Source organism: Hipposideros armiger, unplaced genomic scaffold (assembly GCF_001890085.2).
Source record: "Hipposideros armiger isolate ML-2016 unplaced genomic scaffold, ASM189008v1 scaffold_24, whole genome shotgun sequence".
NCBI lineage: Eukaryota > Metazoa > Chordata > Mammalia > Chiroptera > Hipposideridae > Hipposideros > Hipposideros armiger.
The window spans coordinates 4,013,888-4,039,227 of record NW_017731374.1 but is presented as its reverse complement, the minus strand read 5'-3'; the positions used below and the strand labels follow the sequence as shown (position 1 = coordinate 4,039,227).

Here is a 25,340-nt window from a genome sequence, read left to right as displayed (position 1 = left end):
TAAATACCCAGGAGTGGAATTGCTGAGGCATAAGGTAGTTCCTTTTTTAATTTTTTTGAGAAAACTCCATACTGTATTCCATAGTGACTGCACCAATTTGCAACCCCACCAGCGGTGCACAAGGGTTCCCCTTTCTCCACATCCTTGCTAACACTTGACGTTTGTTGATCTATTGATGATGGCCATTCCAACAGGTGTGAGGTAATAACTCATTGTGGTTTTAACTTGCATTTCTTTGATGATTAGTGACATTAAGCATCTTTTTATATGTCCATTGACCATCTGTCCTCTTTGGAGAACTGTCTATTCAGGTTCCCTGTCCATTTGTCAATTGGATTGTTTGGTTTTTTTGGTGTTGAATTGTATAAGTTTTAAAATAAATTTTGGATATTAACCCCCTATTTGATGTATCATTGGCAAAAATCTTCTGCCAATCAGCAGGATGCCTTTCTGTTTTGTTGATATAACACTGTTCTTTAGCTACTTTTCTCTTATGAACACATTAATATTTTCAAGGAGTTAATATTTCTAAAAAATAGAAGACTACCTTGCACATAGTAAGCACTATATAAGTACTTATAAATAAACAATAACAAAACAGGAAATAATTATAGTGTGTTTACACGTTGCCTATATTAATTCATGTAATCATTGCAATAAGCTAAGAGGTAGGTAGGTGCTGTTTTTTTGCCTCTACTTTAGAGATGAAGAAACTGAGGCTCAGAGATGGGAAACAGACCTCAAGTCACATATGTGGTGGATAATTTTAGAAGTCAGTACATACAGATTGATCTCATTCTTTTTAATGGCCACACGGAATTTCATCACATATTTTGTCAGTCCCCTATTGGTGCAAATTTAAATTCTTTAAAAAGTTTTTACTATTATAACTAACTTTTTGATAATCTTGAACATACGCTTACATAAATAATTTCTTTAGATAAATTATCAGAAGTTAAATTACTGAGACAAATCTATACAGTTTAATTTTATTAAAAAACAAAATAAAAGAAAATACCCAAAAAGACCTCCACTAGGCTATACCAAATTACAGGACTAGTTGAAAGTGCTGGCTTCCCCAAACCCACTCTATTGCTGTCATTCTAATTGTCATCCTTTATAAGTAATCTGTTTTTTCTTTATTAACTTAAGATCACCATTTTGCCTTTGGTATTCATTCATTATGATGCATCTGGGTGTGAAACGATTTATATATCTGCTCTTTATTTTTACTGATTGGGACTAGGTGTGCTTCTTGTACTCGAAGACAAGTTTTTCATCGATTTTGGCAAGTTCCCAGTCATGTTTTTGAGTATAGCCATTATATTTTCTCTATTCTCTCTTTCTGTAATTTATAGCCTTAATTATTTCTTAAATCTAATTTCATCTTTCCTGTCTCTGTACACTGAATTTGAAAGTCTGAAGAACTGGCTTCTAATGTATGAATTACCACTTTATCTCTAATATACCATTACTTACCCATTGAATTTTAATTGTAATCATAGTTTTCATTGAAAATTATATTTAATTTTTTATCAGAACTGCCTTTCTTCTTCCTACTGTATTTATTCCTTGTTTTTTGTTAATTTCTCCAGCTGGCAAATCCCAGGCTGCGCCAGTATGAATTCAATATCAAATTTATGTGAGATACAGTCTTATGTGTTGCATATTCATTCATAAGAAGACCTGTTTTCCTCCCTCACACCTATAATTCAGGTAGAAACAGACAAGCGTCTTTGTTGTCTTTCTGTGCCCATGGATAGACTTTTTCTGGTCCATTTTTTCATGTCTGTGGTTCTCAGCTTTATGCAAGGGTCTCAGTGTACACCTCTACTTCACAGAGACTCAAGACTTTGCCTTCTGCCCCTTAAAGAGGCTTAAAATCAATATTCTAGGTTATAGAGGTGGGCACATCTCTCATTACCTCTAGGACAATGCAGATCCTACTCATGTGCTTACTGCTCTGTTTTGTAAATTCTTATTCATTTCCTGGCCTCCGGAGATTTACATTTTATTCTTGTGAGTTACACAACTAACCCAGCATTTCTGGATGTTTATCGTTGGGAGATTTTCATATTATCTTGTCTGTCAAAATGCTGGAGTGATAAGTGTTTAATCCTAGGTTTGTGTATTTGGTACATAAAGATTCCATGATTCATCGCTTTGGCCATTCTCTGGCAATCTTTTCAAATCCTTTGCCCTGTTTTCATACCTGGCAAAACTCCAATGCTTGTATCTTGCCTTTGAATTTAGCTTTCTGCTTTTTCTGAATGTATACCTGGACTGCTGAGCAATGCTGGGGGAGAAATCACTGCAGCGAGGCAAATTGACACCACTCCATATTCACGTCCTGTTCTCGACTTAATGTGTCACCCAGGAATCCTGGTTCCCCTTGTGAGTCATCTCTCCCATTCCCCAAAGCTATTTTAAGACCTTCTACTCTCCTCATCCCTCTACCCCTTCCCCCCCCTTTACAGAAGTATTTTCAGAAGATAACCTTACTTTCTACTTCCTAGAGGAAATAGAGACCATGAGAACAGAGCATTCTTAAATTCCATCCACCAAACTCATTGATTCATTTCAATGGGAATACACCCCTTTCTCCATTCTTCCTGTTACAAGGAAGGAAGTTCCCTCTTCCTGTCTAAGTACAGTGATCATATCATAATTTATCATCAAAGCCTGGATACTTTTGAAAGTAAAAGAGGAACTCTATTAATAATTATTCCAGGACAACAGGTGTAAGCCAGAATGTCCTGGGGAAACTGGGACATGTGGTCACCCGCTGTATAAAGTTCATCGCATCACTTGTCCTCTGCATGCACACCCGTTTGCCTTGTCAAGCACCATCAGTATCCCCTTGATTATTCCCCTTCTCTCCTGTATGTTCAAATTTTCCTTCTCTCTGGGCTCCTTCTCACTTATATTTTAACATTTTCAATCTTCTAAAAAGAAATCTTACAAAACAACACTACCTCTATACCATATATACTTCCAACTGCTGCTTATTTTTTTTGACTCCACCCTTTCTCTGTGAAATTTATTGAAAATTTTGTCCATACCCAACTCTATTTTTTTCTATTCTCCATTATTTACAGAATCCTGGCTTCTTCCATAATCCTCCTCCTGACACTATTCTTGAGAATGTCATACATGGTCATCTTGTTCTTTAATAGAACAGGCAAGTATTCAGCATTACTTAATTTCTGAGTCACCTCTACCTGTGCAGCCCTGAGTTAGTTATCCTCACTGTTCCTCAGTTTCCTCAAATGGCACAAAGATAGAACCCTCCTCACAGACTGTGAGTGAGGATTAAACAAAACAATTCACATAAGGCATTTAGCATTTTAAAATGTTAGACATCCCATTGCTTATTCTTTCAGAAAAACATGCTGTTTGACCATGCATCAGTGAGATGCTTCCATCGGTAACTTTGTAGGGCACTGTCTGAACCTTGTAAGATAAGATGGAAGGCTGGAATATCTTTGCATTGCCATTCCAGAGATCCAGCAGCCTGAGGATGACAATCTAGAAAGAGAGCTTGACTTCTGTGTTGAAGGCTGTTTCTTTCTTGTTTGTTACGGCTCCTAGGGTTTACTAAACACACTGTACCAAATCTGGAATGCTTATCCCCATGAGAAGCTAGCAATGGCCAACAAAGCCCTATCTTTTTCTGGCATACCCATTTGCAATGTGTAGCTCAGTATCTGATGGCAGTTACGGCATTCTCATTTTAATTTGCTTAAACTAATTTGAGTCACTGACACAATATATAACAAATGCTCATCTGCCCTGGCTGACTATGGCCCAGATTCACCTTCAACCCTCACCATTGCCAACCTAGCAGGCATTTGCTGGCACTTTTGAGATTCTTCCATGTGCTTCTCAGTTGTTTTTTTCACTTGTTCTGAATTGGCCCTTCCTTTAACTAGGTCATGTCTGCACTACATCTTGTGGAAATGCCTCAACTATTTCTTTAAGTGGAAGCCAACATTTCAGAGCTTCAAGAACCAAAACAGATTTGTTGTCATTTTTAGGTCCTAATAGTAATAATTATAGTTGATACCATTTACTAAGTGCTTATTAGGTACTAGCAACTGTGTTAAGCTTGTCGCAAATTTTCATGTATATTGGATATTTGAATAGAGTCTAGGATGGGATAGAAATAGATACGTGCTAAAACGATCACCTTACCTACTGTTAGAGTAACTCTAAATATTATGAGCTCTCAATGCTAACAAGTTTAATGAAACCTCTAGCATTTATTAACTGTTAAAGCCATGAGCATGACCACTTAAATGTTAGGAAGAAAGAAGAGAGTATTCAGTTTTACCAATAAGCATGATATAAAATTAAATGGCAAGGCAGGACCAAATTGTGTAATTGGACTCCAATTAATTAAGATTTTTGATATTTTTCTCTAGACCAAAGCTAAAACAAGTGATTTCAAGATCTATGAAGACAGTGACCTAAAAAATCAGTATTATATATTATAAAATAGAAGCTCATATATTGAAGAGGAAAATCTTTATGACATGGTATACAAATGGAGAACATTAATTCTGTATCATTCCATAAATAGTTCAAGATATTCGGTGTATCTAAGTGTGTAACTCAATGTGTTTGTATGTTTATTTTTCACTGAATAATTAACATCAACTAGTTGATGCATACTGAGCTTTATATAACGTTGATAATTTAGAAGATATTAAATTATAGCAATTATGCTGAAAATACATCTTTTTTATATCTGACAGCCACTATTCCCACCAACCACATTATTTTCTATGAGGAGTTAATATAAATTTTATAAGCTGTTGATGCAATGACATAATAAAAATATGTTGCCTCAAGTAGAAGTAAATGTGGGAAATGAGATAATTAAAGCTGTGAGAGGAAGATGTAGCTACGAAATAAAAATAACCTTAAAGGAGCTAGTAGAAAACTGTAAGATTGGGAAGGAAGAGATGTAGGAAAGGATAAATTTTGATTTAGGAGCAGGATGGAATCAAAGTAAGCTATGGGGAACCCTAAAAGTCTTCCCCAATTGAACCAGAATATAATTGTGTAAATATGTGATAGTCCACTCTTTCAATCAGATTAAAGCAGAAAAATAGGTGATGATGCTTACAGTAACACTTAGTGAGTGTTTACAAAGGGCCAGGCATGCTGCTAAATGCTATCAACATCTTATTTCATTCGATACTCACAACCAACACCACTGTCCAGATAAGACAACTGGGAACCAAATAGGTTCATTCTATGGTTGTAACAGGAAGAGCTGGGAAGAGTTTTGTACTCAGTTTATTCATCTCGCACAGGTGTGCTAGTAGTTTACACTTTTAAGCAAAATGTGATATAACTTTAGGTCAATTAAAATTTTAGGTTAAGAAGGATCCCACAACCAAATGGACAGCACAGCTCGCCCTATCTGGATTCTGATTTCTCAGTGAAAACCTTTCACAGGCAGTTGTTGAATTAGTTGACTATTAATGAACATTTTTTAAAAATGAAAAATATTTATTATTATTATTATTTTTTTTTTTTTTAGCTGAGCCATCCTGCTACCTGTTGGCAGCTCAGCTGCTGCTCAGCTCGGGCTGGACTCGAACCGCTATTGCTCAGAGCTCAAACTCTTGAGCGAGCTCTTAACCAACTGAGCCACTCAGACGGCCCTTAAAAATGAAAAATATTTTGATTTGACAATATAACTCATAGACCTAGGACCATTTTTTTGTTAAACACTTGGAGTCAGTATTTTATTTTTCTTAACCCTTTGTGACAGAATACAGTTTGAGAAAACGTTATCTTTTCCCCTTTGATATCTTTTTGAAAGTCGTGTCTATATACCACAAAAGATCAAATGAGTGTCTTCATATTTATAAACAAGGGAGAATTGTCCAAGCCAGGCAGAAGTTCTAGGGTGGTATTCTATTGTTTTTATATCATAGTGAATTTAATCTATTTTGGTCAAAATTACCAGTGATTGTAGACAATAGATGGAATATGACCTGTTATACTAGTGAACTTTTCTTTCTCGTTTCAATTATTCTTGCCACGGTCTTGACCTTAGAGTCTAGCATCTGGAAGAGTTGAGGGAACTGGCCTATCTCTGTCTCTGCTTTTGCAAGCGAAAGGACAGCCTTCACAGTAGAACGTGAGGCCCTCTGATAACCCTGTAAGGGAAAGGAATGCAGCACCTTACCCTCAACTTCCAGCTTCACCAATTTGGAATATGCCGTCCCGAGGCTGTTTTTTGCCACACACCGATAATGTCCTGCATCTTCCTTTTGCACATTATGAATCCTTAAACTCCCAGATTCAAGAACTGCAATGCGGGAATTTTCCTGCCAGGGATAAGGACATGAATTTTCAAATGTCCACGGTTCTCTCAAGGACACATTTGCCATCTTTCATCCAGTTATTGTTATTGCTGTTACCATCAAACATATCATTTGAACATTTATTTGGCATGTATGTATAACGTACAATATTAAATAAGATAGTGCAAGGTTACCGAAATTAATTTTAATAATAATCTCATAAGATATAGTTTATTTTTATTTTCTTTCATCATAGAATGACACCAAGGCTTATTTGATTTCCTGAAAGTCACATCCAAGTCTATTTAATAAAAGCATTGTTTTTCACTACCACATTTACTGCACACCCTATAGCGTATCTTAAGCTAATATATGCCCTTTGAAAAATTGGAAAGTTCTCTAAATAATACAAAATTTGGCTTTTGAAGTTAAAATACTACATTTATCTAGCCTTCTGGGACTCTAAATTCAATAACATACATAGAGCCATTCTTGCTTTTATTGTTGGAAATGCCTCAATATTTGTAACAAAAGGAAAGCCAGGGAATGAAATAGATTACTGTAAATATTTTACAATATGTGTTTTATTTTAAATAAAACAAAGCTAATTGCCTGTATACTTTATTTCAGTTAGGTGACATATATCAATACCTACGTATTCCCCATAGAATATTCTATTACGTAGGTATTAGATACAAAAGCAGTACAAAATAAGCAGGTGAACAATAAATTTTTAATTTGACTACTCTTTATGATTGAGGTATGTGTCAAGATGTTTGTTTGTTCACCAGTCTTGACTCTTCATGCTCTAACTTCTCCCCATACTCTCATTCCTTTTCTTCCAAACCTTATTTCTCTCTCTCCCCCCAGAAACTGTTTGTCAGGTCTAAGGCCTGGGTTTTAGTTCCATCTTTTTTGTTTCCTAAGTCTCTAAGATTCAGTGTTAAAAAATAAATGTTTAACCAACCAACCAACCAACCAACCAACCAACCAACCAACAAAAAAGACTCTAGCTTCACTTTTGCTTTGCTCTCTTTTTCATCCCTAACACTACTGGTTCCCATCTCATTTTTTCCCTAGCCATTCCCAACTGGAATGCCTTACAATTTGCATATATGGGAACAGAAATATTTAAGTTTGTGTAAAATGTTGTATATGAAAAAAAAAAGACCTTATAATTGAAGTTTGTAAGTGTGTAACTGAATTTGCAAAGGATTGTTGTATTTGAAAATATGTAGTATGTACGTGTTTTAACATACTAATCACTTACCCTGAGAGCGCTATCTCCCTTAATCCATGACACCGATGGTTTGGGATTGCCCATTGTAGTACATGGTAGAACTGCCTTTAATCCTTCTATTATTTTTACATTTATAGGAGGACGAGTTATTTTAGGTTCTAAAGGGAAATAAAAATTCAAAATTAAAAAGGCAATATGGCTTCATTAAACTTAGAATTTCTAAATTTCAATTTAATTTTAAATATTAATTTTAAGAATACTTTTAGGAATATTACATTACAAATTCACCAAGTGCTAAGACAGATTTTTAGTGGATATCAAACAGAAGACATTTTGAAAAGCTTAGGTTATCTTTATTTTGTTAATATCTTGAGAAACACAAATTCATGAAACATTAGGAGTTTGATATTATTACAGTATTCTTTACTTTGAAAGGTAGTTACTAAAAAGTTGATTAAAATAAACTGTCACCATAACAATTCAAGATTACCTAATTCATAGAAACAGATATGAAACATCTGAAAAAAACCTTTTAAGCTTATATTTTTATATATTTCTGAGTTGTGACTTACTTTCCCTTTAGTTTTCATCTTAACCTGAGTATTAAATTTGATCATTAAAAATTAGATACATTTATCCTCTAGAAAGTACACCAGATGTTATTATATTAGTAATCAGAGATATTCTGTCACACAGTTTATGGTAACTCTACACAGCAAACTTAGGTAATTTACTATTCAATGAAACACTTAAATTAATTCTTTCAGAAGAAATAGCTTATGTCAGATAATTTTTATTCTCCAATACTACACTTTCATAGGAAGAAGATACTAAATCTAATACATAGAAGAATCAACAAGTTCAGGACACTAGTTATTTTACAACTTGAAACATTCATAAAAGAATGAAAACTAAATTTATTTCCTTCATAACCTTATGTTCCAGATGCAAAAGAGAGGACTGTTTTTGCAGAACAGACTACTGAGAAATACATGCATTTTATTTCTTTCAGGTCATGCGCCATAGTCAATTTGTTACTTTGACAGAGGAGAGCATGAAATACAGATTTTTTTTTCTTGCTACTTCAACTGTGTGTTTATGCATTTGTGTTAGGGGGTGATTTGGTGGTAGTTGTAAGTGATATTTGCAAAAATTGCATGGTCTATTGATTTTTAATCTAAGCATGCATTGTCATTTAGAGTTGGTATGGCCCTGCATTGTGGCAAAAATACGAGACAGGCTTTAGAACATGTTATCAGAAAATATCAACTTTGTCACTTTGCCTGCTATCTAAATCACACCAGTCCTACTGATCAATAGCAGTGGATGCCTACTTTGAAATCATAGCCAGGCACCTCAGTTGTTAGTTGGGTGGTCCTATATCTGCTGGAAAAAGCTTAGTTTAGGAGTTGGCATTCCTGTGATATGATCAAAGAGAGTGTTATCCATTCCTTCCACTGGGTTCCCTGAATTGATCCATATGGCAAACCTAAGTCCCATATAATATCTTAGGCATGAAGCCTTTGTTTAAAGCAAATGAATCCTATCTTCTCAGTGAAATAGATCTGTTGGGTGAGCGGTGAGGAGAACCCCTTTGGGAAATGGAATATAAAGCAAGCTAAGAATAAATTGAGTCTTGATGTGGAACCATAGATTCCCCACTCTGAGGGAACATAATTTGGGTGGAGCCATGAGCACTGATGAATCAGAACCTGTCATCTTACTCAAGCAGGATGCTGGAAATATTCTGCTATGCCAGCATTGAGTCCTTAGTTGATGGACCATAAGGCAGTTAGGAGAGGTAACTCCTGAGGCAGGTCCTAGAGCAGTTGAAATACTGATGGGGGCAGGGACCTTGGGGGTCTCAGGAAGCAGCTCTTTACCAAGCAGTGTGAAAGCATTCCACAATTTTAACAACTGGGATGGCCACTTGGGGGAGTGCCTAGAAGTGAATGCATGACTTGATGAGTAGAGTTAGAGGGGAGCACGGTCGGATGGCATTAAGTCCTCATGAGAGGGAAGACGTTGTACAGGAATGCACAGCACAATGACTTAAATGCAGCAATGAGGGCTAGGAGATCAGCCGTGACGTGTGGCCATGAAGTGGGAAAGGATAATCTCCATTTAAGCAGAAAAGTCACTCTAGTTTGAAAAGACACTCAAGAAAATCAGGCTTGAAATAAGGCAAAAGGGTAGGAGAAATGTTTGTTAAGAGGTTAGAGATTTTTAAAAAAGGGGTGGTGGTGGTGGTGTGTACGGTTGTAATGGAACTGTTCTAAAGGCACACAGTAAACATGTAAGAGGGACGTTCCTCAGTGAAAGTAGCCAGAGTGGAACAAACAGGGGTGTGTAAAGGCAAGAAAAGGGAGAGGATGGAGAACTAAGACACTTGCCTTTAGGGTGGTGATTGATGGCAGGCATACAAGGTGTGAAATTAACTGCCTCAAGGTTGTGTTTTGAACTCGAACTTGTCTAGCTGCTGAATCTCCATGTATGAAGGAGGCTCTATTGACTGCCTGCTTCAAAGTGTAGCAAGTCAACTTTAAAATCAATACATGACTGTCTTTCTCACTCACTCATCTTCACTTGCAGAGCCCCACAACTCTCAGCAGCTCCTCCTACGCCATTGTTGGCTATGCAGCAATAAATGCCATCGTCACTGTCTTCCACACTCAGGATGGTGAGGAGCTGCCCGTTCTCACGAATGCTGTATCGGGTATCAAAGAGCCTGCAGGTCACAGAGGAAATGGCAGGTGAGGGCCTCATCTGCACATGTCTGGCTATGATTAACTGATCTAACGGATGACATGTCAATGGAGGAAGTAGATTAAAGGTAAGAGGAAACTTGACTGAATTCTGATTAATGGAATAACCTTATTTAATAATGAAGAGCTAACATTATATTCTAAGCTTTGCTAGGTTCCAATAATCAAAGCACCATTGAGTCCTTCAAAAATGCTTTCAAAAGGTGATGTGTACTGATAAGAACAAATGTAAAGTTTACTTTATTCAGGAAAGTGTATTGTTACCAAGATACATGAGTCCTCTCCCCATAATTACGGGGAAATAGCAGCTAGATAATGAACATGCACACACATAAATGTGACTAGCAGAAAGGGTTAAATATTTATAGACATAACTAACAATTAACTGAGTATTTTTTCATTCACTAAACAAATATTTTTTAAAAAGCCTAACAAGTGGCAGGCCCGGTTCTAATTCTTTGGAATACATAAGAATGCAAATAGTTCTGACTTTTCCCTTGTCACTTAAATCCCTGTTTTGCTTTGGGCAATTCTCTTAACCTCACTGAAGTTCAGATCTTACGTTTATAAAGTGAGGAAATCTGCATTTTATATATTCTAGAAGGTAAACGTTAGTACTGCCAAGAGATGCGGTTGCATTTATGTCAGAGTTAAATCTTAAGGCAGTAGGCATTCTTACCAGAAAAAGGCAGAGTACTTACTTAATGAGAATTTTATTTCTAGTCCAGGAAATTTCAGGCTGGGGGTAGGATTCCACTGCACACATGAAAGTAGCCACTTCTTCAACTAAGGCATCCACTGTTTCAAGAGGAGTGGTGATGACAGGAGCTAAGAGGAGAGGAGAAATCAAATGAGAGCATTCTCAGATTCTGTTTGCTAACCCTCTACAAGAAGTTAGAGGCCACAAAATACCTGCACGAGAATTCTATTTTCCCATAGCAGAAATTTACCAAAAGGAAGGAACATTGTATAGAGAGAACTTTGTTTCTACTCCTAAACTAGGCATTTGAGAATCAAAAAAAGAAGGCTCTCAGCAGAGCTGAACTTAGAATTTATTATATAAGATCAGGGGCAGATTCAGGCTTTGTGAAGCCAAAAGTTATATAATTTGGGGGCCCTTTTTAAGGAAAAATACACAAAATTATGAATACAAAATGTCTGTGGCCACCCCAACACCAATCAACTTGAAGGGAAGTATGACTGAAGAGAAGTCAGAATGGCAAGAGACAACAATCTTAATAATTGTTTTAAAATAATTTTCCCCACATTCTATAAAATATATGTTCATATGAACACATTGCCAGAGTCCACTGAGGGTCTTATAAGGGACTCCTGCAAGTAAGATACTTTGAAATTTAAATTTCATCGGACTTACAGAGAATTCACATCTGCATATGAGCAGATTAGAAAAAGACTCCATAATAAAAAGACACATAACCCAAATAAAAATATGAGCAAAAGATCCAAATGGACATTTTTCCAAAGAATGTACACCAATGGTGAACAAGAACATGAAAATATGCTCAACATCGTTAGCTATTTAAGAAAATGCAAATCAAAACCACAATAAGATACCACTTCGCACCCACAAGAATGACTACAATAAAAACAAAAGATAACAACAAATGTTGGTGAGGATGTGGAGAAATTAGAATCTTTGTGCATTGCTGGTGGGAATGTGTAACAGTGCAGCCACTGTGAAAAACAGTATAGTGGATCCTCAAAACTTTAAACATAGAATTACCATATGATCCAGTAATTCCACTTCTGGATATATACCTAAAAGAGTTGAAAGCAGGGACCCAAATAGATATTTGTACACCATTTTAATAGCAGTGTTATTCACAATAACCAAAAAGTGGAAGCAACCCAAGTGTCTGCCAACAAATTAATGGATAAACAAAATGTAGTTTATCCATGTAGTGGAATTTATTTGACAATTTAAAAAAAAATATATATATATATATATATATATAAATTAAAAAAAAAAGAAATGAGGTACTGATCCATGCTACAACATGGATGAACCTTGGAAACAACAAGCTAAGTGAGAGAAGCCAGTCACAGGGACAACATATTGTACAATTCCATTGCAATTAAATGTCCAGAATAAGCAAATCCACAGAGACAGGAAATATATTAGCGATTACCTAGGATTGGGGAGAGGATATCAGGATTAGGAGCTGATGACTAGAAGCAAAAAGATTTTACACACCTGTGCCTTGTGAGAGCCTACAATCTAGATGACAAGGTAGGACAGATGCATAGAGTGATATCCTGTAATAATAATCAGTTATGCCTGCGATCCTGGTATAATTATTAGTAGTGCCACTTTTCCTCCAAAAATGCCTGGGTTTGGACAAGAAATGATATGGTCATTTCATATACAATGTGCATATGAAAGCCAAGTAAGCAGCGTGAGCAATATATTAGATGTGGGGTAAGTGGTGACAGCCTTGAGAAACACCTAGTACAAACAGGCACATTGGTCGTAAACAATGCATCCACTATCTAACGAATCTTATTTTTTCAGTGAATTCAAAGGCACACTCATTGGCTGGGAGTGAGGGAAAATGGTGGTTAGGAGTGTTTCACTTAACCCATATTTCCCTTGTTGACATTATTATTTTCTTAAAATCCAGTTTAAGCATCATCTCCTCCCAATTTCCCTGACTTGTAAGATAGAACAAGATGCCCTTTTCCTTAACCTTAGTTCATCCTGTATATGTCACTCTTATAGCACTTGTCACACAGGCACTATTAAAATTATCTGTTAATATCTTTGTCCCACACTCAATTATAAAATGCTTGAGCTATAGGTCAGGGCCCATGTCTTAGACCTCTTTCTATCCCCAGGGTTAGCACACTGACTGATATATTGTTTAAATGAACTGGACTATATTCGGAGGCCTTTATAAAAGGCATAAGTTTTTTTAAAGGTTGAAAGAAAGTAATTGAAATAAGAGAGCAGACATTTTAGGTAAAATAACATCTTATGTATAGATATCACAGCTACCCATTTTCTGACTTTCCACTGAAATAACCATTAAAACATACAGAATGGAGTACAGAGAAATAAAGAAAGGAAGGGTATTAAAGAATAGTTAAAAGACATAAATATAGATTGACAGGTACTTCTAATAGAAATTCCAGAGAAGTGAAACAGAGAGAATGGCCTAGAAGCAATATGTAAAGGGGTACATAGCTGATCATTTTTCCAAATTGCAAAAAAACAAACCGTGAATATTTGGATTGAAAGTTCCCACTAAGTGCCAAGCCAGATAAAGAAAAATAAATTTATCCCTAGATATGTTGGATTAAAACTACAGAAAATTAAAGATAGGAAATCTTAAACCCTACTAGAAAGAAAAGGTCAGTTACCTTAATAAGAATGCCAATTAAGCTGACATGAGATTATTCAGATTATTCACCAATGATTAATACCAAAAGGCAATAAACTAATACCTGTAAAGGGCTGAGATACAATAACTGTTAGCTTGGAATTCTATAGCCAGCTTAGATAATAATTTTAAAATGAAGACCATAAAGACATAGACAAATACTGAAATATTTACCACTCATAGACCTTCTCTGAAACAGTTACTGAAGTATATAAGCTCAGTGAGAAATAACTTGCACCCAAAAGAGAGGGGTGATATATAAGAAACAATAGTAAGCAAAGGTGTGGTAAAATATGAATTTACAATTTTAACACACTGTCAAATATTACAAAAACAAACCACTAATATTTGTGTTTAAAAAACAATGAAGCTAAGACTCTGCATAAACACTTATAAGATGAAAGTTCAGAGAAAAAGTTCAGTGGATACTTAAAACATGCTAGGCTCTTTAGCATAACCAGGAAGATGGCAGAAGTACTAAATAACTACAAACATGGGAGAAAATGTATTTAACCATGCATGTTAAATGCATGTTAACATTTTATCAAAGTTTTGCTTATTTTGTTTTTCGGATTTCACACATATAAGTGAAATCATATGGTATCCACATCTAAATGATCCATACCATATGATTTCACTTATATGTGAAATCTAAAAAAACAAAGTAAATAAACAAACAAAACAGAAACAAACTGATAGATACAGAGAACAAACTAATGGAAGCCAGGTGGGAGTGGGTTGGGAGGATGGGCGAAAAGGTGAAAGGGATGAAGTAGAGATTGCCAGGTATAAAAATAGTCCCAGGGAGGTAAAGCACAGGGGATATATGATAAAAAATGGTTACCACTAAAAGAATAGATTACAACCAAAACTTTCAAAACGGCAGGAAAAAAACAGGGACTAGAACTTATCTACCCGAAGAAGGAGGAGGAGAAATGGAGGGAGAGGAAAAAGAAAAAGAGAAGGATAAGAAGAAAAAAAGGATGACAAAGCAAGCCAAGGAATGGTATGGTTAATGGGAGACACAAAATAATGTGGAAGAAAGATGCCCAAATATATCAGAAATCACAGTAAATGCCAATTTTATAAGCTGACCTATGAAAAGATAGACATTATCATACAGAATTAAAAAACACAAAAAGACACACCAAAATAAAACAGAAATGTTGGAAACAAAGAGGAGGGAAAATGTATACAAAGTAAATACTAAAGTGATAAAGCAACAAAGCAGTACTAATAAAAAAAATAGAATATAAGGTGACAAGCATTTATAAAATGAAGGGAAATACTATTTAACGGTAAAAGGAACAATTCAGGAAGATACATGAAACATAATTGTTTAAAAATATAGATTTAAATAAAGCCAAAGCCAAAGCCAAAGCTTGTAAGTTTTTAAAGAAAATTACACCCATACAAACACACACAGAACGATATATGAGCAAGAGAATGGAAGAATGAATGATTACCAAAATGTTAAAAGCATTTTCCCCTCGGTGTGAGCATTATGTATAATTTTATATTTTTTGTTTTGCTGTATCTTACAGTGTTAAAAAATGAATACACATTCTCTTTGTAATTAAAAATTAAATAAATTAGAATGCCACCCAAGTGTTCCTTTTCAATGCAATGGAAAGAAACTTTAAATGATAACAAAGTTTGAGAAAGTCAACCTCTTAAGAAAAAAATATATATTTTCTAAACAACTAATGAATGAAATAAACAATCGTCTAATCACATAGATATTAAGAGATAAAAGCAAAAAAGATTAAGTTTGTGGGATGCAGATAGTGATGGGCCCAAAGGTTAATTGATAATATTGAATGATTTCATTGTTTAGAAAGACTATGGAGCAAATAGGCATTGAGAGGCACTCTGGCATGGGGCTTGAATTCATATCTCTACTCCATCGCTTCCCTGCTCCACACTTAACTAGTTTCTTAGCATTTCAGCTGTAGATGGAGATGATAATTAAACCACCACATGGGCTTGCCATGAAGATGAAATAAATGAGTATACATAAAGCTCTTCAAATTGTCTTTGGCTGGTATCGACCCCTATGTGTTATTTGATTCTGTGATTTAGAAACAGAAACCTGAACCGTTCAATTGTTCCGGTCTCTGAATTACATGCAAATTTATGATTCATATTTACTTCTGGGACTCTATCCCAAGGAAATGGTCTCAAAATGGGAAGGCATATATTGGGTTGTCGGAAAAGTCATGATGAGTGTTTGCGACAGATGGCACTAGTTCGTTTTTGAAAGCACTAGAGTCATTCGCCTCTATGTTATTGCTTTGTCATTTGACAGCTGACAGTTCTAGCTTCATTCTTAAAAAAATTGAGTGATTTGATTGAGTTTTGGAGATTATACAACAAGTTGAAGATGGAAGAACAAACTGTGCATTTTTGCCATATTTCACTGTTTTCCTTCCATAAAGGGAAAAATGCGCATCAAGCTTGTGAAAAGTTGCATAAAGTTAATGGTGACAATGCTCTTCAAGAATGTCAGTGCCGACAATGGTTCACAAAATTCCGTGCTGGTGATTTTGATCTCAATGACGCTCCTCGGTCAGGAAGGCCTACCGAGGTTGATGACGACAAAATAAAGGCATTGATCAAGTCAAACCACGTTACATGACATGAGAGATTGCAGAAACATTGAACATCCATCATTCAAGTGTTCACGACCACCTGAAGAAGCTGGGATACATAAACAAGCTCGATACCTAGGTTCTGCATGAACTCAAAGAAGTTCATTTGACAGCACATATAAACATCTGCAATATGCTCAATAAACATGAGGAAAACGATCCTTTTTTGAAGCGACTAATAACTGGTGATGAGAAGTGGATTGTTTACAACAATGTGGTGTGCAAACGGTCTCGGTCTCGACGTGATGATTCGCCTCAAACATTGAAAGCAGTCATTCATCAGAGGAAAGTTATGCTCTCAGTGTGGTGGGATTTTAAAGGTGTCGTGTTTTTTGAGCTCCTACCAAGGAACCAAACAATCAATTTGAATGTGTACTGTCGGCAGTTGGACAGTTTGAACGAATGCATCATCCAGAAATGTCCAAAGCTTGTTAATTGTAAAGGAGTTATGTTCCATCGTGACAATGCGAGGCCACACACAAGTTTGATCACCCGTCAAAAATTATTGGAGCTTGGATGGGATGTATTGCCACACCCACCATACTCGCCTGACCTTGCACCATCAGACGTCCACTTGTCTTGCTCTCTTCAAAACTCCTTGTATGGTATAACGTTCAATTCAGGTGAGGCTGTAAATCAGCACCTTGTTCAGTTTTTCGCAAATAAAGACAGGTCCTGCTATGAACGAGGAATTATGAAGCTCACGGAAAGACGGCAAAAGGTTATGGAACAAAACAGGCAATATATCATTGATTGATCTTTGTTCTTTATAAAAATAAATGAGCTTTGAAAAGCATAGACAAAATATGTCATGACTTTTTCCACAACCCAATAGGGGATGTTCACTGCACAAAACAGATTGATTGTACTAAACTGTACTTACTGTGCAAAAGTGAGAGAAGGCACGCAAACGAAACTTTTGGGGCTGGCTTATACTGTCTTGCAAGAGCCAAATGTTAATTTTTGAGGAATTGTGTGAAACAATTGTTAAATACAGCCATTATTAAAAACTAAGTTATATAAATTTATGTTGAATTATGTTAAAAACAAAGTAATAATAATACTCAACATTTATCACTTCCTAATTATTTTATTACATTTTGTTCTTATCTAGGTTCTTGAGGTTCTTATGTCTAATGTACCTGTATGGTAGAAATAATATATTTAATATTAATAAAATAAATATAATATTATAAAATAAATAAAATTAAATTAATAAAATAATAATAATAACATGCTATTGCACATCTCTTCCCAGTTTAGTGTTGGTAACTTGAAACTGGCTGTGTTTGGAGTATGTACACTAGAGAAATCAACAAACCAGGGCCTTTTTTTTCTTAGAGAAGGCAATATTAAACATATACCAGCAACTCTTATCTAACCAGGATATTATTTACACAGTCACTGCACATAGTATTTTGAAGAGTATTGATAATATAGAACATGCTCATGATTTTTGTTTGTTTGTTTGTTTTTTAAGCTGAGCCATCCTACTACCTGTTGGCAGCTCAGCGGCAGTTCAGCGGCTGCTCAGCTCAGGCCGGGCATCGAGCCGCTGTTGCTCAGAGCTCAAACTCTTGAGTGAGCTCTTAACCAACTGAGCCACTCGGCCGGCCCTGAACATGCTCATGTTTTAGTGTGAAGTAAAAATGACAGGCAGTAGAATTGTATAAACCATTTTATTATCATACGTTTTTTGAGGATATGTAGAAAAAAATGGAAGAAAATATACCAACATGTTAACAGTCCTATAAGTATGGGTGACTTTTTCTCCTTTCAACTTTTGTATATTTTGTGTTTTCAAAATCATGCTTAATGAGCATGTATTATTTTTACAAAAAATAAACTTTATTCATTAGTTTCTTCTCATTCAATATACACAGATGCAGAAGTGACAGAGGTAACAGACATACTATTAATATTGCCTTTCCAATGAGGTGACACAAACTCTGTTGAGATCAGTTAAGATCAAAGAAGTAAATGTTAGAATGTCTTGACAAACTTAGACATGGAGAAATATCTGAGGTGTTACTAAGGAGTTTATTATGTTAACACCTTCCCATAATGTTCAGTGTTATGACAGTCTTATGTGATTTGACTCTGTTTTTAATCATCTTTGCATCTAAAATTAAGAACCTGCTATAGGCCATTCATTATATGTTTCATTCATTATCTCATTTATCACAACAAACATAAAGGCAGATATTATTATTATTATTATTATTCACATTTGCAGATGAGGAATGGAGGCTAAGAATGGTTAAATAACTTGTCTAAACATAACAAAAATACAAAGTGATAGAGCTGAACTTCAAGGTTAAAAATGGTTTAAAGCTGCTATCTTTTAACTCTAAGCTATATATACTACGTCTTCAGTATAGTACTATTGATAGCTACAGACGGGAAAATCAGGTTTACAAAAATATCAATTTCTATCACAGAATATTGTTGCTTATGTCCATTTTGCCCATATTCCAAAATTATCCAAACAAATCTGTTTTCAAACTTTTCCTGACACAATCACATAGTTGTAGTTAATGATACTTGTTGACTCAGCAGACTGTCTCTTGTTTACTTTCATTCTGCTATCCTGCTTTCATCTCAGCCAGAGCCTGTTTAAGCTAGGGCACTATTTCTTCTCTCCATCCAAGGACCACACAAATAACCAATACATGAAAATGAACACTTCACTGTTCTGGACCCAATGAGTAACTTAATTTGAATACTAGGTGTTTGATGAGAAGGACATGGTATTACGCTTTGATGGTCTCTTGCACACGGTCATTGACACACCAACTTCTGATTGAAGGTGCTGATTAACATGACCAAATGATTGAATAAACAAAGACGTCAGGTGTATTTGACCCTCTCTACTTTAGAAAAATTGGGTTTCAGACTTGGATCATATTCATGTTTTTCTAACATCATGAATACAGTATTGTTTTTTCAGTATGAGACAATACTTTGGTACTGGAAACTTTCCAAAGTCCCTAAAGAAAGAGGATATTCATTCAGTATTGCTCATCGTTTGGCCTATCTTAGAAGCTGACACATTTATTCTACTGGTGATGTAATAACATATAAGTTATTTTTTATTATGCTGTCTTTGGAACTTGTAAGGTTCTTTGATAGTCGCAATAATCACTTACTAATGCTGTATCATTGATTCTTTATCACAGAGCACACTCTTGGTCCTTACCTTCAGGAATGATCATGGGCACAGACAGGTAAGAGTTTTGGCTCAGCCTGTTAGAATTTCTGAAATGGCCTCTCTTGAGGGCATTTCTTTGTGTTAAGACATGATTCTCATAGGGATTCATCTAAAATGTGCATGTAGCCAGGAGTGCTCATTTCACCAGTCACTGATACCCCTTAGCATAGTGCATAACATTGTATGTTGAGCACCAGTAAACACTTCTCTATTTTATGAGGAAGCTGAGGCTCCCAGAGGGGACATGCTTCCTTCGAAGACACAAAGACAGTGGAGACTAGGAAAATAAATTTGATCTTAACATTCCCTTACAGGCCTTAAATGTTCTCATTTTACTTTCTTCATTCTTCATCTTCTACCACATGGTATGTTGCCATAGACTCTCAACTCCCTTACTCTCTAGTCCTTTCACTGCATTGACCCTGGAAATCACCAATCTTGAACTAATCCAACTGGCTGTCCTTGCTGCTCTTACATTCGTACAGTATGATTGGAACAACAGTGCAGCTCAGGGCCACTGTGAAGGTTTAGGCCCAGCCAGGTCCTCAGCATGGCCCAGGTAATCATTCTACATTCTCTGGTCCACTCCTCATCTTCCTGAACAGGGCCACTGCCTTCAGGTCCTCTACTCCCCTCTCACTTGTCACTTTCCCCCAGTGACTGCAAGTTGTATTTCATGGCAAAGATGTCTACTTCACCTTTGGGAATATGGCAGGAATCTTGCCATTTCTGCTCTTCCTTTCTGTTCTTTGAGGTCAGTAGTATTTAAACCAACCATATTTCCCCAAACATGCAAAGAGTTACTCTTCCAATGCACATCAATATAAAATATTCATCCAGGACTTGGTGTCCTGGATTTCAATGACAGCTGTGCCCACTCTGAGTTAGTCATATGTTGGGTGTGTGAATCCTATCCCTGTATACATATGATTTAGAAGAGATGGTTACTCAAACATATCTAAAGATAAATCACTCAGACTCAAAAACTTATAGGTATGGTAGTAAATGGGATAATTTTAAAAGTGGAGTTTGGACAGGAGTTCTTTGTGCATATTTTAAAAATTCAGTGCTGCTTACATGAACTCCTATACTCGCACAAAATTTAAATTTCACCGTACACTTAATACTTCCCGATAAAGCACTGAAATATTATTGAAATGTGTTTGGTTTGTAAACTTCTACTTGTGTGCGATGATATTGAGCTCATCGTTGGAAGTATCACTAGTCGAAATGATACAGAAAGATAATGACTTTCCACCTTGTCTTTGGACATTAGGGATTTCAATTAAACTAAAACTAAAACAATAAACTATTAATTCTGCAAAGTCAGTTATTAATTTTATTGAGAAAATAGAATGCCAACAGAGAAGGATCCACTCAATATCCTTGCACTATTTTATTTTATTTTATTTTTTTATTTATTTCCCTTGCACTTTTTAAATCTGTCAGTCTATTTTGTAATATATTATCATGCAGATTCTCAGATTCATTCATGATAAAGGACTTATGAAAAATGTATACCATGTAAAAAACTCTTTTTAAATTGCCTTTTGCCAAGAATAGAGAAAACAACTATGAGACAGTTTGTGTGGTACATTTTTATTACTTTTAAAAGTATTAAGATAATAGCATATTATTGTGTTTTTTTGTACCAAGATATTCCATGAACTTTGACATTTGAGATTTTAATGACTGTGTTTTCATGATAATGTTTATTCTGAACTGGAACATGTAGTTAATGGAAGTTTGCTCTGCTGGGCCTGGTGTTTTGGGCCAACATTGATGTTAAACACATACTAATGTAGTTTACAATAAATATAAAAGACTAGGCAAAATATTGTTTTAATTTTATTATTTTACAGTCTAACTATAGTGGTAAATAAAATAAATATAGTGGTAAAATGGAAAAAGACAGCAACAAAACAACATGTCTATGAAATCAGACTGCGAAAAAAAGCTGTATTTGAATCTTGACCTTGTGGCTCCAAAAATTTTAGTGAACCACAAAATCTAAAGCTATGTTTCCCACCTACATACAGATTCTACCATCACTTAGATATACAATGCAAGCATGTTCAGTTCTTTGATAAAGTACTATAAAGGGAAAATAATTACTTTGAGTATTTCATAAAACACAGAACTCTTTTTACTCTATTATAATACATTTAATTTGAAAACTTTTTAATTGATACCATTTGATCTACTTTCTCATTTTTTTTAATTTCAACAAAGCTCTCAGTCATTTTACAAATCACATATTTTCCAGTCTTTCTTCCTGGTTTGAAATACCCTCGTCTCACTTTCATAATACACTGGCCAGTAACCATATCACTATGGACATTCTTGCTACTGCAACAGGTGTTTGTCAGTTTCTTAAGTTGCTTTCCTTTCCCCTGAGGTGGTGTTATTTCCGGTACATTCCAAAGGCCCGGAAAAAAACTTCATAGCCTCTTGCCAAGCCAAATCATGACTCGGCCTCAAAATTTTGAGAACCCATTGTCTTCAGGTGTTTATGAAATAGGCAAATTGTGTGCAAACCTTTCTCTAATTGTGATTTTTTTAGGAGCTAAAGTCTTTATGAAGAGTTTTGTAAAAAATAAAACTGAAAATAGAAATGACTTTTGTTCAGAAGCAAACACTCTGGATGTCTGGGAGTAGGGTTGATTATATTCCTGGCAAACTGAGCAAAAAAGGTTTTCATCATCCATTTAGATCACCCCGAAGCTTGACATACACATAAACAAAACAGACCTTGATAACTTGCAGTCTAACGTTTCTACCTGCTAATGTATAAGCGAGGGCTCTGCATGTACTGTTTGGCCAAACGTTTTACTGCACAGTTTAAGGCGGGGAAGGATACCGGTAGAAAGGAGACCATCAATCAATTGCTTATTTATATAGTTTTCTCTCTCTCCATACATTCCAACCCTACTTCAACCCAGTAAAACCCAAGCCCACCATACTATGAATCGGCCACGATCAGAGCACACACATACACATTAGAACTGTAACAAGGCAACAACAAGACAAAATTGCTCAAACCAACCTTTTGGAAGTGTCTCAGTCCCGCTGAAGGCAACCAAGGTAAGAATGTGTACCAGTGGAATGTTGACGAGCTCTCTCATGATTAATCCAGGCTCAGGCAGGAGAAAGTTCCTTCAGGACAACGCAAAGAAAATGCCCCCAACAGTTTACATTTTAAAGCATAGTTTGTTACAAACGTGTCCTCTGCTAATGACTGTTTGTGTCAGCAGCTCCACAGGCTCTAAGTATAATCAGGAATTCTCAGACTTGGCTGTAATGATGGACACGGCCAGCTGGTGAGTATCCACTTAGGCCAGCAATGCAAGTGTAGGGCTGGAGGAACAAGGGAAAGAAAATCCCTTTAGAATCTCTTTTAAGACAGTGGCAGAAGGACAATACCAGATGCCTTTTGCAATCACCCCTGTATTCCCTGAGGTATATAGGTTTGCTCATCTTCTGATTCAGCTCACCTCCTCTCCTGCACTCACACCAGAGCCCCGGGTGTATCTAATTGTGACTCCTCCCCCTCTCACTCCACTTCTTATGTCCAACCCATGACCAATACCTACAGATTGTACCAACTCAGTATTCCTTGATTTCTTCCCCTCCTTTGATCCCAACTTCCTTTTTAGACATTCGTCTTCTCTGAATGGCAGTGACAGCTTCCTGTCTATTCTCTCTGTCGTGTGTCTTATCATCCTCTAACCTCTATTCATGTAACCTCCTCATTACATGAAAACATATTCAAACCTCCCTAATACATAGGAGGCCTTGCCGGATTCTGTCTACCTTGTTAGCCTCATGTTTTAAAATCCATCTGTACCTCTTATTTTAATATTTAGCGACCTGCTGATGGCTTTCTGTACATATAGCTTTCTTACCTCCATGGATTGCTCGTATACTGTTCCAGCCTCTTGGAATGCTTTTCCCCTCCTCTCCACCCAGTTAACACCTATCTCACCTTGACCATCACCTCCTCCTGGCAGCCAATCCAGAACCAAAATTCCACGTCTTCTCAAAGTTGTATCAGGTTTGCCTCCTCTGGGCTTCCATAATATTTTTGTACATGTTTCTATCATTGCACTGTATCGTTTTGCTTTGAGAATTTTTTCCCTTTGCATTGGTAGCACCCTCATTCTTTGGCCTCATGAGTCCACTGAGTCAGCAGCCGTGTGCTGTCAGCAAATTACACTCTTTGCAGCAGGTTCTCTTGAAGGCACAAAACAGTGGCTTCCAAAACAGCCTACTATGCAAATTGCCCATCCCCACTGAATAATATGCCTTGGAGACTTTTCTGTGTTAACATATATGGCACTACCTCATTATTTCTATTGGCTATATAGTCTTCTAAATCATGGATGTAAGCTGGTACATTTAACTAGTCCTCAGCAACTTATGAGAGAACCCATTTTCTTGCATTCTCATCAACACTTACCTTTGAATTTTTACATTTAAATAGAATAAAATTGGTATTTCATTGTTTTAATTTACATTTATGTTGCTGACTACTATTGATAATGAGAGTATTTCATATATTGATTGTTATTCATTTTCCTGTCCTGTGGCTTTTGTCTATTTTTCTCTTAGGTCATTTTTCTTTTTATTATTAATTTATAGGAGTTTTTAAATACCCTGGATGTAAGTAATTTATATTATTTGTCTGTTATATATTTTGCAAATATTTTGCATGTGGAACACCTTTACTTAGAGATTGGTTCAGAAACGGGTTTATGGTTTAAGCTGGTCAGTCCAAGGTCTCCCTGGCATTTTTCAGGACCTAATGCAAAATAAACTCTTTCTTCTTAGATCACCACCTATCTGGACCAGGTAATCTGGGGCTGTTAAAGGGTTTTATGCTCCATTAACAAGAAACAATGTACAAAGCCAGATCTATCCATTGGACTTCCTTGTTATTTAAATTAATATCCTCCACCTCCTAGCTTTTGGCCTGGCTAATATGAGTTTTGTTTCTTAAATTGCCGTCAAAATAATCCCAATGTAATTTTAATAGAAGAGGCATAGATTTGATCAGGTTTCCATTCTGAGAATATCCTGCGAATGCTACATATTTCATGGGGAATTTAGACATTAGCAGGACGAGCATATTTTTTTACGTGAAATTTAGGAATCAGCAGGATGAACAGTGTGGCTACTTGTCATTCCCATAAGTAGCACTAGCTAAAGCACAGGGCTCTGGAAATTTGGGTGACTACACTTGTGTGAGCCAAAGTTCAGCTCAGAATCAGGACAAGCCATCAATGAAGGGAAGTACAAGGTGAGCCATTCAAAAACTCCCCTCATTCAAATGTCCGGGAGGGGATTGTGAGTGAGCACTTTTCATCCTCTTTTCCCTAAAACCTCAAATAAGCATGGATGGTGTCCATTTTGAATCCAATGGGAACTGTACCCGATAGACCCAGTGACCCTAGATAATTATCCCCTACTTCAAATTCCACTCCAACCTGGGTCTGAAGTGGACAACAGTGCTGTGCAAAGCTAAGGGAGACAAAACTCTGTCGAGGGAAAAATGAAGTCAGAATTTGAGAGAGTGCTGGTTCAACAGGACTCAATCATTGGCTAAGAAAAACCCATGGAGAGCGTGGCTTAGGCATGATTCCAAAGTGTGGCAGCTGGAGGCTGTCAGCCAATTCTTCTTCTTGCTGCAGTTTCTTGGAAGTTGGCTCCAAAATGGCCTTCCAGCCTACAAGATCAGTAAATCTATTCC

The 25,340-nt window shown here is 36.2% G+C and overlaps 1 protein-coding gene across 1 annotated transcript in view; it reads right to left on the bottom strand.

Annotated features, from left to right (window-relative positions):
• MUSK (muscle associated receptor tyrosine kinase) overlaps positions 1–19,595 on the bottom strand; it is an 83,196-nt gene extending 63,601 nt beyond the window's left edge. Inside the window, exons 1-5 of the mRNA XM_019635790.1 lie at positions 19,580–19,595; positions 11,030–11,156; positions 10,140–10,291; positions 7,594–7,721; positions 6,206–6,347 (exon numbers count right to left, since the gene is read on the bottom strand). Coding sequence (XP_019491335.1) covers positions 6,206–6,347; positions 7,594–7,721; positions 10,140–10,291; positions 11,030–11,156; positions 19,580–19,595 — 565 coding nt within the window. The remainder of the gene's footprint in view (positions 1–6,205; positions 6,348–7,593; positions 7,722–10,139; positions 10,292–11,029; positions 11,157–19,579) is intronic.
• Positions 19,596–25,340: the final 5,745 nt, after the last annotated feature.